At 46.8% G+C, this 14877-nt stretch overlaps 2 protein-coding genes and 1 long non-coding RNA gene across 3 annotated transcripts in view; all 3 read left to right on the top strand.

The window, feature by feature from the left end:
- nhlrc2 (NHL repeat containing 2) overlaps window positions 1-3426 on the top strand; it is a 16657-nt gene extending 13231 nt beyond the window's left edge. The window contains 6 exon segments of the mRNA XM_060037279.1: window positions 79-214; window positions 217-303; window positions 1662-1771; window positions 1774-1830; window positions 1832-1879; window positions 1881-3426. Coding sequence (XP_059893262.1) covers window positions 79-214; window positions 217-303; window positions 1662-1771; window positions 1774-1830; window positions 1832-1879; window positions 1881-1946 — 504 coding nt within the window. The 3' untranslated portion in view covers window positions 1947-3426.
- A 2143-nt stretch (window positions 3427-5569) lies between these two features.
- Window positions 5570-7876, top strand: adrb1 (adrenoceptor beta 1). Its single transcript, XM_060036699.1, has one exon. It carries the CDS (start codon window positions 6214-6216, stop codon window positions 7432-7434), a length of 1221 nt encoding a protein of 406 aa, XP_059892682.1. The 5' UTR covers window positions 5570-6213; the 3' UTR covers window positions 7435-7876.
- Window positions 7877-7943: 67 nt separating this feature from the next.
- Window positions 7944-10147, top strand: LOC132446424 (uncharacterized). The gene is made up of 2 exons (XR_009522836.1): window positions 7944-9220; window positions 9304-10147. It is a non-coding gene; the product is annotated as an uncharacterized LOC132446424 (long non-coding RNA).
- The last annotated feature ends 4730 nt before the right edge of the window (window positions 10148-14877 follow it).

Raw genomic sequence — 14877 nt, 5'->3', positions numbered from 1 at the left:
GTGCTCATGCCCCGCCCTTATAAGCTGTAGATGCATCATAACCTGCTCCCCGTCCTAACCCTCCACCCCTCCTCCTAGTTCCCCATCTCCCTTCCCGACGTCACCGACTCGGGGCCCCCGCGTGCCCAGCCCGGAGCGCCGAGCACCAGAGCCCCCACGCTGCCCAAATCGGCCCCCCACATCAAGCTGGCCCCGGTGGAGGTGGCCCTCGGCAGAGGCTCAGCCTGGAGCTCAGCCTGGAGCTACCGGAGGGGGCCAAGCCCACCGAGGACGCCCCCAGCTTCTGGAGGCTGTCTGCTGAAGGTGAGTCCGGGACCCCACCTCAGGGAGAAGGAAGGGGCTGGCTTCTCGGTGGATTCTAGATTGCGTGTAAATTCAGAATGGTATAAAAATGCAACTTTTGGTTTGGAATCAAGCTTAATGTATTGAGTAATGCATCAACTCTGATAGTAAAGTGGATCACCATCGTTGGTTAAAGTTGTATGCTTTAAAGACACAGGGTATTCTAAGGTACCAAACTTCCTAAGAGATACAGATAAGTAATTAACCCTCCATTGTTTTGGAGGTGACTGTCGGTGAACAATGACGTGGAAAAGCACCTCCAACATCGTTTCACCTTCACACTAGACAGACGCATTGCATGCAGCCTGATACTCAGCCAAATGAAAAGCCCCTTTCACCCTCCGGATCTTGGCGAAGATTTACTAGCAGAAGGACGATTCAATAAATGACCATAAATAAATACATAACAAAAGGGCTTTAGTGTTTTAATGTCCTTATGACATGTGACGCTACACACGCTAGCCTAACGTTAGCCTCATAACCACGTCACCTGGGGGTTAATTTCTATTGGACCAGATTTTGAGAACGCAATACATATTTTCTCTTTTAGTTTATATCATAAACATTTATATACCCCAAATAGAGAGTCAGGGCACATGAAGCCAGATATCAAACCAATCGGTGAATCAAACTTTTTGACTCGAGTGTTAATGTTTGGGGGACTGTACTTGCATCTCGTGGAAATAAGTTGAACCGACGAACTTGTCCTCTGTCTGCGCGGGCGGAGCACAAGGTCAGCTGTAATCCTGCTCCGTCTGAAAAGGGCAAAATCAATGGAAATGGATTTTGCTGCTAATTTCCCCCAAACATCCATCCACCAAGAAGGCCAACCCTGGAAGTTGTTCTTTCCCCAACACCTGCAGCATTCTGTATTCCACTCTGAACAGGCCTTCAGTTTCGAGGTGTGAGGGCAGGGCCGAACACAGGTGTGTCTCATGATGTTTACCACGGAGCTGCATGGATCTCAGGGGTCCGAGTTAACGGGATGAGCTTCGCCTGTGTTCACCGACCGTCACACATCTGTGATGAAGGCCTGTTCAATGAGTCAGACTGCACAGGACGACAGTCGCATCCCATCCCAATGGTTTAAAGAGGATTAGGAGGATTAGTCCCAATGATGACTTTTTTAAATTCAGAATTCTGAGTTTAATCTCAGAATTCTGAATTTAATCTCATAATTCTGAGTTTAATCTCAGAATTCTGAGTTTAATCTCAGAATTCTTAGTTTAAACTCAGAACCCTAAATAAATGCACTTGTGGGCCTAATCCCCTCAATACATTGGTGGCGAGGGTGCTCATCCGGTTGCCCCGTCTCCTAGGTAACGAGTGGCTGCTGGAGGGCCAGTCCCTGGGCGGCGGCATCGTGGACGTGGCGGCCCCCGTGTCGGTGTCCCCGCGGCTGCCCCGCGCCCCCCCGCCGGGGGTGGACCCGACCTCACCCCCTCCCTCACCCTCAGTGTGTGGGTGTACTTCTGCGTGGCGGCGGGCGGGCGCCTGCATGATGAAGGCCGCCTCCTTCTGCCAGCCGCTACACCTCCTCCCGCCCGCCCGGGGAGGGGGAGGGGGAGGCGGTCACCGTGGCGATGACGCACACCTTGTTGTAAAAGGTTCTCGCTTTGTCTCGGTGTCCCGCTATCTCTGTCCCTGACTTTGTCTCGCTCTCTCTGTCTCTATCCCTCTCACACTCTGACTCTGACTCTGACTCTGACTCTGTCTCTCTCTCTCTCTCTCTCTCTCTCTCTCTCTCTCTCTCTCTCTCTCTCTCCTCTCTCTCTCTCTCTCTCTCTCTCTCTCTCTCTCTCTCTCTCTCTCTCTCTCTCTCTCTCTCTGACTCTGTCTCTCTCTCTCTCCTCTCTCTCTCTCTCTCTCTCTCTCCTCTCTCTCTGACTCTGTCTCTCTCGCTCTCGCTCTGACTCTGTCTCTCTCTCTCTCCCTCTCTCTCATTTTCTCACCCTGACTCTCTCTCTCCGTCTGGTCTTGCCTGTTGATATTTCCTGATATCATTGTTTTTCTGTCCGTCTCTCTCCAGAATATTTATGAAGTCTGACGATAAATCTGTACGAACCTGATAATCCGTATGAACCTGATAATATCACCAGGAATTCTGGTGCACCATGTAATGCCAAGTCGATAGAATCTGTATGTGTCTCTCACCCTCGTTTAACCAGCTGATACAATTATACCAAACTGCCATGAATCACCTTTCCAACATTAACCAGCGTCACCGTTGGACGTCATCAGCGGCTTACAGTGTCAAACCTGCTCACTGATCGAACGGGAGTGATCTATAAATCTATTGTGCTCCTTATAACTCTATAAATCCTTCCCAAGGGTTTAAAAGGACAAAAATTATAATAGGATTGACAATAGGTATTTTATTTAATGTACGTTATGCAACTCTATAAGTCTTCCATAATTTGTAAATTAATATATTATATGATTGGGTATCACGGTAGCTATGTAAAGTAAGTAGGTCTTCATTTGTCTAATAGGCTTACGAACTTGTCAGCTTTAACTGGAGATGTCTGGGATTTCCGCCCGCACGCTTTAAATGCTCCTTAAACATGTTTCCCGGCATGTGTCCTTGAGTTTAACATTACGGTGTACAAACAGTGTTGTTCTTGTTGTTTTTGTGCAGCGGTTCGATCAGGGGTTGAGCACAACGCACACGTTTTGTATTGTACTCGCCCCTGGTCAAACTGTGAAAGCACAGGTCCAGCGGATCAACAGTGTGATGCCCATGAGCACTACGTCAGCCAATCACGACTATGGAGTGCCATGCAATGGAAAGTTTGCTCTTCCATTCTTTTGTACGATGTCTAATCCTTTTGTGGGTGTTTTTTTAATTTTTTTTATTGTTTTGTCCGCTGAACGTTCATGTTGTCATGGGGACTGCGCTGCAGCCATTTTGCGTTTATATTCTAATTACGCCTCCGGCACGAAATCCCAACTGTTGGATTCCCTGCCCGGTACAAGTGCCTTGGATGACGATGTGTGTGCGCGCGCATGTGTTGTGCTAGATGGAAACAAAAATGTCTCAATAATGGTTTTAAAAGCAATAAAAAAGTAAGTGTTTCCATGTTGGAGGTGATGTCTCATTCCGTCCGATAGCGAGGTCGGGGGGGGGGGTTGTTTCTCCTGGGATTGTTTGGTTCCCAACCGTTTCTCTTCCTCTCCAACGCCTCACTACTTCAGCGCCTCCCTCCATTTTCCATCTCTCTAATAGTGCGCCGTTAGCGATAGCGATGGAGCAATGCATTTTTAATGGCATGTATTTAACTTTACCGCTGGTTGGCTAATGATAGATAGGACACACACACACACACACACACACACACACACACACACACACACACACACACACACACACACACACACACACACACACAGGTGGTGGGAACACTGGAGGGGGATGATTTAGGGAGGTGTGTGTGTGTCTGAAGGGGGGGGGGGGGGGGGGGGGGGGTCCACGTGATGCTTGTTATCTGGCTGATCAGTCCTGACGGCACAGTGGCACCAGACAGGTCTGTAGCACGATGCCTGCAGGCCGCAGCCCAGACAGCCCCTCCGCTCTCCACATGTATGCCATGTGTCTCAGGAGTCATTCATGTCTCCCTTGGCTCTCGGTATTCTACACTTTATCATCTACTTTTCTACTTATGTAGTATTGAAGTATATAGACATATTGAATCATTTTGTTATTGTTTTTATCAGTTCAGAATCTGATGAAACCTTTAAAAAAAAAAAAAAAACTATAGATAGTTAAAGACACATTATTAAAGCTAGGGTCGGCAATTTGGGGAAATCAGGCGGGGAATAAGCCCTCCCCACCATTCTGGCCTCCCTCTAAAGCTACTCCCCCAAAACATATGAATAGCTCGCTAGCTTTAGCCATTGGTCTGCCTAGCCTTGTTGGAGACTCAACTCCTGCGTGTAGGGGCAGTGTTAAGTTGAAAACGGGTAAGCGTCCAATCATTTAATTTGGGCCGAATGAGGCCTTCGACAGCCACAGACACCAGCTTTTAAACGGTTAATGGACTACATTGATACAGCGCTTTTCTAACCAGTGGCCACTGAAAGCGCTTTTCAATATTGCCTCACATTCATGCACACATTCACACACCGATGGTGGTGTTAGCCATGCAAGGTGACAGCCAGCTCATCGGGAGCGGTCAGGGTGAGGCGTCTTGCTCAGCAACACCTCGACACTCGGCAAGGAGGAACCGGGGATCCAACCAGCAACCTTCCGGTTACCAGCCAACCTGTTCTACCTCCTGAACCACATGCCGCCCAGTGAGAGAAATCTTTACATTCCTGTGGCCTCATCTTTTCTCCTCTATCCAGTGAGAGGGTTCTACTCCGGCCCACCTGCCATCCACTCTCCTCGATCCCACGAGGGACAGGGCTTCAGCGGTGAGAGCTCCTGTTTTAGGATCATGGAGGGTACTGGAGGTGAGAGTCTAAAACCCAGCACGGCCTGTGGAGAGCAGAGAGAGGGGGTTAAGCTGGCACATCGAGAGGCTCCACCTCCATAGATAAAGTGCCGGTCTAAATATAGCCCAGGCACGATGAGGACACACTTATGGTCATTTTTGGCAAAGATGAATTTCAAAAATCCATGATCCAGCTATGATCTAATATCCTCTGAGGCAAAATGGTCAATTCTTTCTCTCTCACTCTTTCTCTCCCTCCCCAACTTTCTCTCTCCCCCCAAACCCCCTGTTCACGTTAACAACGGGTCATTTCGCAAAGTCCTGCGACTTACAAGGGTCAATATTTTAGCACATTCATGGTCTGTTGCCCTCTGCTCCGGGAAGCACCGGGCCGCTCGTCAAACGGCGGGATGTCAGAGGTCACTGGGATTCATCTGGGTAATTAGGGACGTGACATAGTGGTTCTCTGTGGCTCTCAGCTGCCCTAGGGTAAACGTCAGTCTTCGGGTTGGGTTTGTTGTTCTGGGATTGGTTTTAAGAACCAACTTCCAACCTCAGAGATGGAATTTCCCACATCTATGTGATGGCAAAATAAACCTAGTACATATTAAGGTATTATGAACAGGCAAGAAAACAGATTACAGACCATCTATATGCAACTCTCATTCATAACCGGATATTGTGTGTGTGTGTGTGTGTGTGTGTGTGTGTGTGTGTGCGTGTGCGTGTGCGGGTAAAAGTTATCTCATATTAAATAGTATTTCTAATATAATATCTAATATAATATGATAAAATAATTGAATGTGTCCATAGGCCTAGGCTATATGTTTCCATTTTTCGATTGTTGATTGTTTCATAAAACACACCAATGGAAAGCATTTTTTTTCATGGACTGAATTAATGCTCTTGGCTTCTCTTTGGTGTTTGGACTAGGTTTTTTGTTGTATGTTTGCATGCAATACAACATTTGAATGGGTGACTTTATGAATTTAAAGTCCCTCTTAGGACTTGCAGGTAGCTTGTTGTAAGCAGAGCAGTGCGTAAAACAGGTGCTGATAGGTCTAAGGCCACCAGAAAACCTCGATATGACCTTATCAAGCGGAACATTTTCGTATTTACGAACTGCGTTCGTTATTATTAGCCTGAATGGCGAAGGAGTTCGAGCTTGTTGTTCAAAGATCCAACTGACACGGCGGCTCGCGCATTGGCTCAGTAGTGCACTGACGTCACTGAGGCTTATAATGTCCCGGAGCGGCTCACGGGAGGAAGAAGAGCACGAAAGCGCAAGAGTGGCTCCAGATGGAGCTGGCGCGCGCTGGGAGTAGCAGCAGCACCATCAGCACCATCGGAGCTCGCGGACGCACGGCGCCGACGGCGGAGCAACGCTCGCTTGCCTTGATGTCCTCGCGCTGCCTGCACACACACAGCGCGAACCGTCATGGGGGAGGGTGCTCTCACGCAACTCGCCAACTTTCCCAATGACACTGAACCCGTGACGGCAGCGGCCGATGGTGCCGGTGCCGCGGCCGCCGGCGCGTCGGAGCGCTGGGCGGCGGGGATGAGTTTGCTCATGGGCTCCATCGTCCTGACCATCGTGTTCGGCAACATCATGGTCATCTTGGCCATCGCGCGCAACCAGCGGCTGCAGACGCTCACCAACGTGTTCATTGTGTCCCTCGCGAGCGCCGACCTCATCATGGGTCTGCTGGTGGTGCCGTTCGGCGCCGCGCTGGAGGTTCGCGGCGCGTGGTTCTACGGCTCCTTCTTCTGCGAGTTCTGGATCTCGGTGGACGTCCTGTGCGTCACGGCAAGCATCGAGACGCTGTGCGTAATCGCCATAGACCGCTACGTGGCCATTACGGCGCCCTTTCGCTACCAGAGCCTGCTGACCAAGGCGCGCGCAAAGGCGGTGGTGTGCGCCGTGTGGGGCATCTCCGCCATGGTGTCCTTCCTGCCCGTGCTGATGCACTGGTCCCGGGACCGCGTGGACACCGCGTGCTACGAGGACCCCGAATGCTGCGACTTCATCACCAACCCCGCGTACGCCATCTCGTCGTCCGTCATCTCTTTCTACATTCCGCTCACCGTCATGATCTTCGTGTACGCGCGCGTGTACCGTGAGGCGAAGAACCAGCTGCGGAAGATCGACAAGTGCGAGGGCCGTTTCCTGAGCGCGCTGCAGGGCAGCACGGTGTCAGCCGCCGCGTGTAAGTCCAGCAAGAAGCGGCCGTCCAAGATGCTCGCGTTGCGCGAGCAGAAGGCGCTTAAGACGCTGGGCATCATCATGGGCACGTTCACGCTGTGCTGGCTGCCCTTCTTCATCGTCAACGTGGTGCGCGTGTTCTGCGCGGAGGTGGTCAACAAGAACCTCTTCGTGTTCTTCAACTGGCTGGGCTATGTCAACTCGGCGTTCAACCCCATCATCTACTGCCGGAGTCCGGACTTCCGGAAGGCGTTTAAGCGGCTGCTGTGCTGCCCGAGACAGGTGGACCGGCGACTGCACATCAGCTCGTGCGACCTGTCACGCTGCTCCGTGGGATTAGTGAACACGCTCGTGCCCAACACGCTGGAGATGTGGTCGGACTGTCACGCGCTGGACAACAGCGACAGCAGCTGCGAGGGAGGCGGGAAGCTTTCCCGCTCCGAGTCGCAGCTATAAACCGACAGGACAGGAAAGGACAGGTTGGACCACCGGAGCGTACGCGAGGCGCAGCGCCGCGCCGCCCTGACAGGTTGGACCACCGGAGCGCACACGAGGCGCAGCGTCCGCGCGAACAGGTTGGACCGCCGGAGCGCAGCGCCTGTCGGTCTCATTTCTGTCTTTCGGTACAGAGTGGCACATCGCACATAGGAGCCGATTCACGCTGAAGACGCTGTCATTTTAACTTTGTATTGTACTACTACCAGATGTAAAGCAGAGTGCACGTTGGACGCTTCGTTCGTCCCCAGGAAGACGTTGTGTTTATTGGGTGTAGAAAAAACGTGTTTACCTCATGGCCAAAAAAACAAGTGCAACTTGAACTATTTGTTTATATTAAACATTTTTATGTAAATAACATTTCTATTTATTTGACTTTCCTACAATTAAATAATTGGATGAACACACACACACACACACACACACACACACACACACACACACACACACACACACACACACACACACACACACACCGGGATATGACAACATATCCTTTATATTCGTATATATATTGTATCCTGATTGATTCATATTCAATATCATATTCATATCTGGTAAGCCCCGCCCACATTTCCCCTCCGTCTGTCTGTCTCTGTCTCTCTCAGCCTCAAGTTAGCTATTTCTGCATCGACACTTTGGATTATGCCAAACACACATCAACTCTGATGGACATATTCTATAATTAGATGACAATGAAAGAGAGTTATCAAGATGTCGATCAGAAAGTCTTAATAACTCCCAATATGAACATGTAAGAACTATTCCAGCCACTTCTAGATGTATAATTAAAGAGTTTCTTGTGTATTTTTGGTTTTATACAGACCATTTACATCTGAAAACAAATGATTGATTCATATTGCCATTTTATTAGTTCATTGGTGGCCACTGGCCAGTGTACCTGTAGTAACACCGGGCCAGCAGGGGTGATGCCCCGAGGTTAGCCTTAAACACCACGTACAGAGCTAGCTTACTTCTAAGGACGTATTGCCAAACCAACCACACAGGAACAATGTTATTCGAAGACTTGGTTAAATCACTATTTGGCAATTATTTGACTTCAGTAACGAGCTAAGGGGGCTTTCTCAACTGGAAGTGTTGTTCTTACAACTATAGCCTTCAAACGACAGACCAGTAACACTTCACATGCATTTAACTAACAGTTAACTAACTATTAACTAATGGCCTGGTATTCATTGACAAATGGTGTTCATTTTAAATAAGGTAATGGAGTTCATGTTAACTAAGGTATTCCTTTCTTCATTATTTAATAGGGTTAGGGTTAAGCCTAACCCCTATGCTAATGCTATATAATAATGCTTATACTGCATTAACTAATGTTAATGGTTAATCAACGTGCCGTCATTGTCAAGTGTTACAACGGACCATTTTTTGTTAAGTTTGTATGATTGCTCATTTTGTATGGACCGAAAAAAGGCATTATATGATGGACACAATTGGTCGAATATCAGAACGTCAGACGTCTCTGCTCTGCTTACCAGGACGCTGCCATTCACTTTGAGTTTCGACAGTTGGGTAAACGTGTCCTGTTGGGATGAAAGTGTTCTGGTTTTCTGTTCCCATGATGAAGAAATGGTTGTTTTCGGTATCATTAAGGGGTTGATTTAGGTATAGTTAAAAAAGTGGTTTAGGTAAAGGGATTGTCAGGTTTAGGTAATGAGATGGTTAAGTTTAGGTATAATATAAGAGATGGTTAATCTTAGGTATTGGAGATGGTTAAGTTTAGGTATCGGTTATAGATGGTTAGGTGTGGGTATCAGGTTATAGATAGTTGGGTGTAGGTTTCAGGTAAGAGATGGTTCAGTTTAGGTTTCAGATGGTTTAGTACAGGCACTCGTTTGGAGACGGTTGCGATAAGATGTGACTTTGGCGCGGTTGAAACCAGGGTAAAGATCTGGGGAGTGCAATGCATCATGGGATTCATTTCCATAACAGTCAGAGAGACATCTTGATTTTGGCCCACTTTCATGCCGATGCCTTCTTCCCCTTCATCAGAACAAACCCTATCCAGCCTTAATCCTACGGAAGAATGTGTGAGAGCTCTTTCTGCTTGGGACTTTTCAACATATGAATGGTCACCCTGACACGTCCCTCTTTGTCGTTGTTATGCACGTCAGCGAGACTGCTGCACCTTTTATAAACCGTCCCTTGTCTATGAGGACTCATGAGGAGACACCAACTGTAAACTGTGAAGAACATGTGAGTGTGCTTTTTGTGCGGCGTTGAGACTTTGGAGATATACGCAAACATCCCACTGTCGGCGTGTAAGTGTTGTGGTATTTGGTTGAAGACGTAACGGTGTGGTTCCTTGTTTGTACCGAAGCGTGAATTAGCTTCATTGTGTTTAAAACCAACATGGTGGCTGTTGCCTTTTTTTTCACTCTGAATGTTCTCAGCGTTTTTTGTCTTTAAACACCTTTTATCAGCTGTTAAATAAAAATATGTTTGTTATAAAACTGTAAGTTCTTCTCAATATGGTGTGTTATGTAATGCAATGCTGGTTTGGTGTGTAACTCGAGCGGACACACACACACACACACACACACACACACACACACACACACACACACACACACACACACACACACACACACACACACACACACACACACACACACACACACACACACACACACACACACACACAACAACATGACCTTTCCGCAAGGTAATTCCCTCATGGTTTTTGCCTCACCACTCTCACCTTGCGGCAAAAAACAGTTCTGCTTTAGTGCCTTGCTCAGCAGGTCTTTGGCAGGACTGAGTTACCTTCTGAACAGCCCAGAAGCTCTACTGTCAGTGGTCAGGAAGGTTCCAGGTCACAAGAGATGCCTGCCTTGCATGCTGTTCATGGAGTTTGATTACCTGTGGACCGAATGCAGCACTGTTATATAATCTCTCTCTCTCTCTCTCTCTCTCTCTCTCTCTCTCTCTCTCTCTCTCTCTCTCTCTCTCTCTCTCTCTCTCTCTCTCTCTCTCTCTCTCTCTCTCTCTCTCTCTCTCTCTCTCTCTCTCTCTCTCTCTCATATAATTTTAATAATGACTTTAGTCATCTTGGGACTAAACTGCCCCTTTAATAGCTTCTATTCTTCTATTCTTCTATTCGTCCAAATCGTAGATCAATACGTGACCCGTTTGATCATGCTTGACTATTGACTGTTACCCAGATTAAAATGACCAGCCGCGCTGTGATTCCCTTTCAGTAAAGTGTTCCCTGCCTCCTTGCTGGCAGGCCTCCACCACCACCCTGCTCTACCAGTGAGCTCCCTCCCTTTGTAAACCACAGGTTCCTTTGTGTCTCTGTGTGGAGGGGAATATCAAACAGCACTTATGCTCTGCATTACATTATGGGAACACACCTACGTTTCCCCATCCATCAGCCTGGGAATGGGGAGAACCAGCTGATCCAGCTGCCCTGATGTTAGCGACGACGATAGCATGTAGCTCCGGCTGCTGTGGGGCCCCAGTCTGCTGGCCGAGGGCCAACTCATTGTTAAGCATTAGTGCATTGGCACGGGGGTCCCTGTTTGGGCCGGGCTGGTGTGGTGATGCAGATAGAGTGGCCTTATCACCGTCTCATAACACTCGTTATGTCCAAATCGCTCGTGTATCGGCAGACATTTTGGCCCGGGGAACGACACGAGGGAAGGGATTTGATTTAGTGGTTGTAATGACCCGTGGATGTGTAATGGGAGAGCCATGATGAGGGTAACCGTTGTAACCGCTTGTGTGACCACCAGAGCGCACTAATGATGAGTGTGTGTGTGTGTGTGTGTGTGTGTGTGTGTGTGGGGGGGGGCTAAGAGAACTCCCTGCTTACTTCTATTATGAGAAGCAAGACGGCTTTCTGTCGGTCCGTTCCACTTGAAGCTGCTGATTTATGGGTTGTAGGAGCTTGTAGAAGAGCAGAGAGGGACAGATTTGTTTTTGTTAAATAAATAAAGTTCCCTCCTTCTCTGCACTATTTCTCCTTATGTTCCTTCACCAATGAGAAGTGTTTTTGATAGGAAAAAACACTTCTTGATGGGATGCCCTGATTTGTTCAGAAATTAGCGGTCTCAATTTGAAATCATGGGATATATGTATTTTTAACCTTTATTCAGTTGTCACACTTTACTTGTAACAAAAAAACGTTTTAATAGTTACTTTGTTTTAGGTAATATTATTTTAGTGACTATATCTAATCGGATAGATTCTAGTAACTCAAAAAAGTACAAATCTTTATTTATTGATATATTTGTTACTAAGTTTGATACTAAATGCTTTGTGAGAACATGTGCCCTTGTTGACACCTCCCTTTATGGCAAGCTTACATTAAACTTACATTTTTATTATAGTATCTTTTGGAATATTTACTCTATGGCACTCCAATTATAGCTCCTAAATCTCACCTACAGCACCTAAAGCCTATAAACATGTAAATTAAAATTAGTTAGTACAAATTAATTCGATCTCAGGATAATAAATATATATATTGTCCTCAATTGGTAGAGAATGACGGGTTAGGGGTTCCAGAGATTCCCACTCGGCCATAATAACTAGGGTAGAGAACTATGTTAGGAAAAAATGCTCGCACATTTGACATGATGTCCTGAAATCTTTTTCTAGAACATTTCAGTCCAGAACCAGTAGTTTTTCACTCAAAAACACGAATATGTGTACATTTTGTTCCTGCAAACACATCAAGCCTACCTTACGTAGAGGCTGTCAAAGCCACGAGAGAGAGAGAGAGAGAGAGAGAGAGAGAGAGAGAGAGAGAGAGAGAGAGAGAGAGAGAGAGAGAGAGAGAGAGAGAGAGAGAGAGAGAGAGAGAGAGAGAGAGAGAGAGAGAGACACACACACACACACAAAGAAAGACACACAGACACACACAAAGAAACAAACTAACTGGCATTCACTCTACCAATACGTGATGTTATTTGTTCCCCTGCTGCTCCCTGAACTCGGCCCAGGACTCAAGCGTCATACACACAGATATCAAAACAAACGTCATACATAGACGGCCAGTCTATGTTCATGCCCTGAGCTTCCAAACATAAACACAGTCAGTTCACATCGTATACCAGGTTGAACGGCCTGTACCAGTGGCTGATATTGAGCAGTTTGCTCAGATATGTCCCTTCGCTCCATACACACACAAACACAGAAGAAAAATGGCATAATTCAACGTATATTATATATACAGTATATGTATATATATATTGTTGCCACGCCGCTATTTAACAGCTTTGTGTGTGTGTGTGTGTGTGTGTGTGTGTGTGTGTGTGTGTGTGTGTGTGTGTGTGTGTGTGTGTGTGTTTGTGTGCAAAGGTACTCACTCACAAGACTATATATAATATGTATTTTCTTTAGCAGCATCTCCTGCCATGCGTCTGTCCAGGGTGGTGTGTGTTACGTGGCCTCCTCTCAGTGTGTGTGTGGCTACTGCTGCCGTCCGTATGGTCTGACTTGGCGTGGATCACTCTCCATCTGCCAGGGCCCCGTTTTGAAATGTCCTCCTTCAACAAGCATCATGTCCAAACAGCAAGTCTGTGTTCACGCAAAACACAAACAGAGTTGGAAGTCACCTCAACAGACATCAAAAATCAGGAATCATGAAATAGGTTTTGTCAGGATAGTTTTGGGGGAGCACCGGTGCATCTCATGATGTAGATTAGGGGTGGGAATCTCTCGGCACCCTCACGATTCGATTCGATTCCGATTCAGAGGTCAACGATTCGATTCTAAAGCGATTGTCGATGCATCTCGAAGCATTTTGTCCATGCTTGTTTGTCGTTCTTGTGTCTGGCTGTGAGTTTGCGTGCATGCTATGGTAAGGTGAATCGCAATCGCGTCCAGACAAATCAGGTTGGCCAATTCACATTGAAGATAAATTAAATAGTTTTAAAACTACTCAAATTATCCCTCTCTGTCGAACAGAATGTTGCAGGAGGCGAACAGATTATTATTTTATTTTTTTCAATTATTAATTTATCTGAATCGTGACGGAATCGTTCTACACAGACTCGCAATGCATCGAAGAATCGATTATTTTTCCCACCCCTAATGTAAATGATGGCCCCTGGCTCGCCTACAGACCTAGTATTAACTTAATGAGCTGTTCCTGTTTTGGTCTATTGTGTATTTACTGACCCAGTTAGCTTACGCACAATTCTGCAAATGATGATACATCAACCAACAGTAAATGTTGAACTCATTGCTGCTATTAATCACTTTTTTTACTTGGAGTGTACTTTGTTGTGTTGTGTTTGATTACCCCAACTCAAATTAAATCTAACCTAGTTTTATTCTGAGATGCTCTGCACTCTCTCCACTTGTTCTACAAACCTGCTCGTGCACCACTTTTGTACAATGTTTGCAGTTACTCCAGTCTTTATTGTAGTCAGCCTCATGTCCAAGAGGCTTTGGCTAAAAGCATCTGCTGAACAGCCAAATGTAAATACATATAAGGATAGCTGGAGGACTACTTTCAAATCGAAGTTTCCAAGCGATTAATTTTATAGTGACTTAAAGGTGACATATTTTACACCCAGGTGTGAGTGTGATTTGCTATTACAAGCTGTTTTGAAAATCGGCCTCTTCTGACATCACAAGTGCGCGTGTCCACAGATGTGTACCAGCCTACCCAGTGGACTGTAGCAAACATTGTTCATCTATCGGTCTTATGCCACCTTCAAAACAGCTCGGAGGTTCGGAAGCTCTTACGTGTCTTTACGTAAACCTTTCCTTCTTCCGAAATGAGAGCGTTCAGGAAACGCCCCTCAGAATTGCGTAGGCTATAACATAAAACCGGAGAAACCCTCTTTGCGCTTCTTTGCTTAATCAGATGAATCGGTTATTAGAACTGCTTGCGACGGTTGAAAATGAGCGAGAATTTACCAGGTGATGTTTATAATTGTAATCTATAATGTATCGTAATGCAAATGTTAGAATGGGTTTTAAGTTCGCCTCTTAGTGCTTGCTGCAAGTTCACTTTCGTCTATCAATGAAACGGGCAGCCATTGTTGTGACGTGAAATTGGAGGACTCAGGTAGCTCTACCTCAGCATGAAACTCTGAACGAAAACTCTGACCCAACAGTGGTCAAAGCACTTTCCTCAGAGCTTAAGGTTCGAACCTCCGAAACTCCCGGAAACTCTGATTGTTTTGAAGGCGGCATTAAATCTAGGTGGACACGCCCACTTGTGATGTCAGAAGAGGCAGATTTCCAAAATGGCTTTAATTGCTAATCACCTGGTGTGATTGTGGCTGGAGGGGTGTCAGCTCGGTCCTCTTCGTGAGGACGTTGGCGTTCTGCACCAAACAAGATAGTCTCCGAGCATGCCAATCCCAGCCTCCGAGCATGGCCCTTCTGGGGGATTAGTGAAGATTGCTGAGGAATTAC

Source organism: Gadus macrocephalus, chromosome 18 (assembly GCF_031168955.1).
Source record: "Gadus macrocephalus chromosome 18, ASM3116895v1".
Lineage (NCBI taxonomy): Eukaryota > Metazoa > Chordata > Actinopteri > Gadiformes > Gadidae > Gadus > Gadus macrocephalus.
This window is presented reverse-complemented; position numbering and strand designations above follow the sequence as displayed.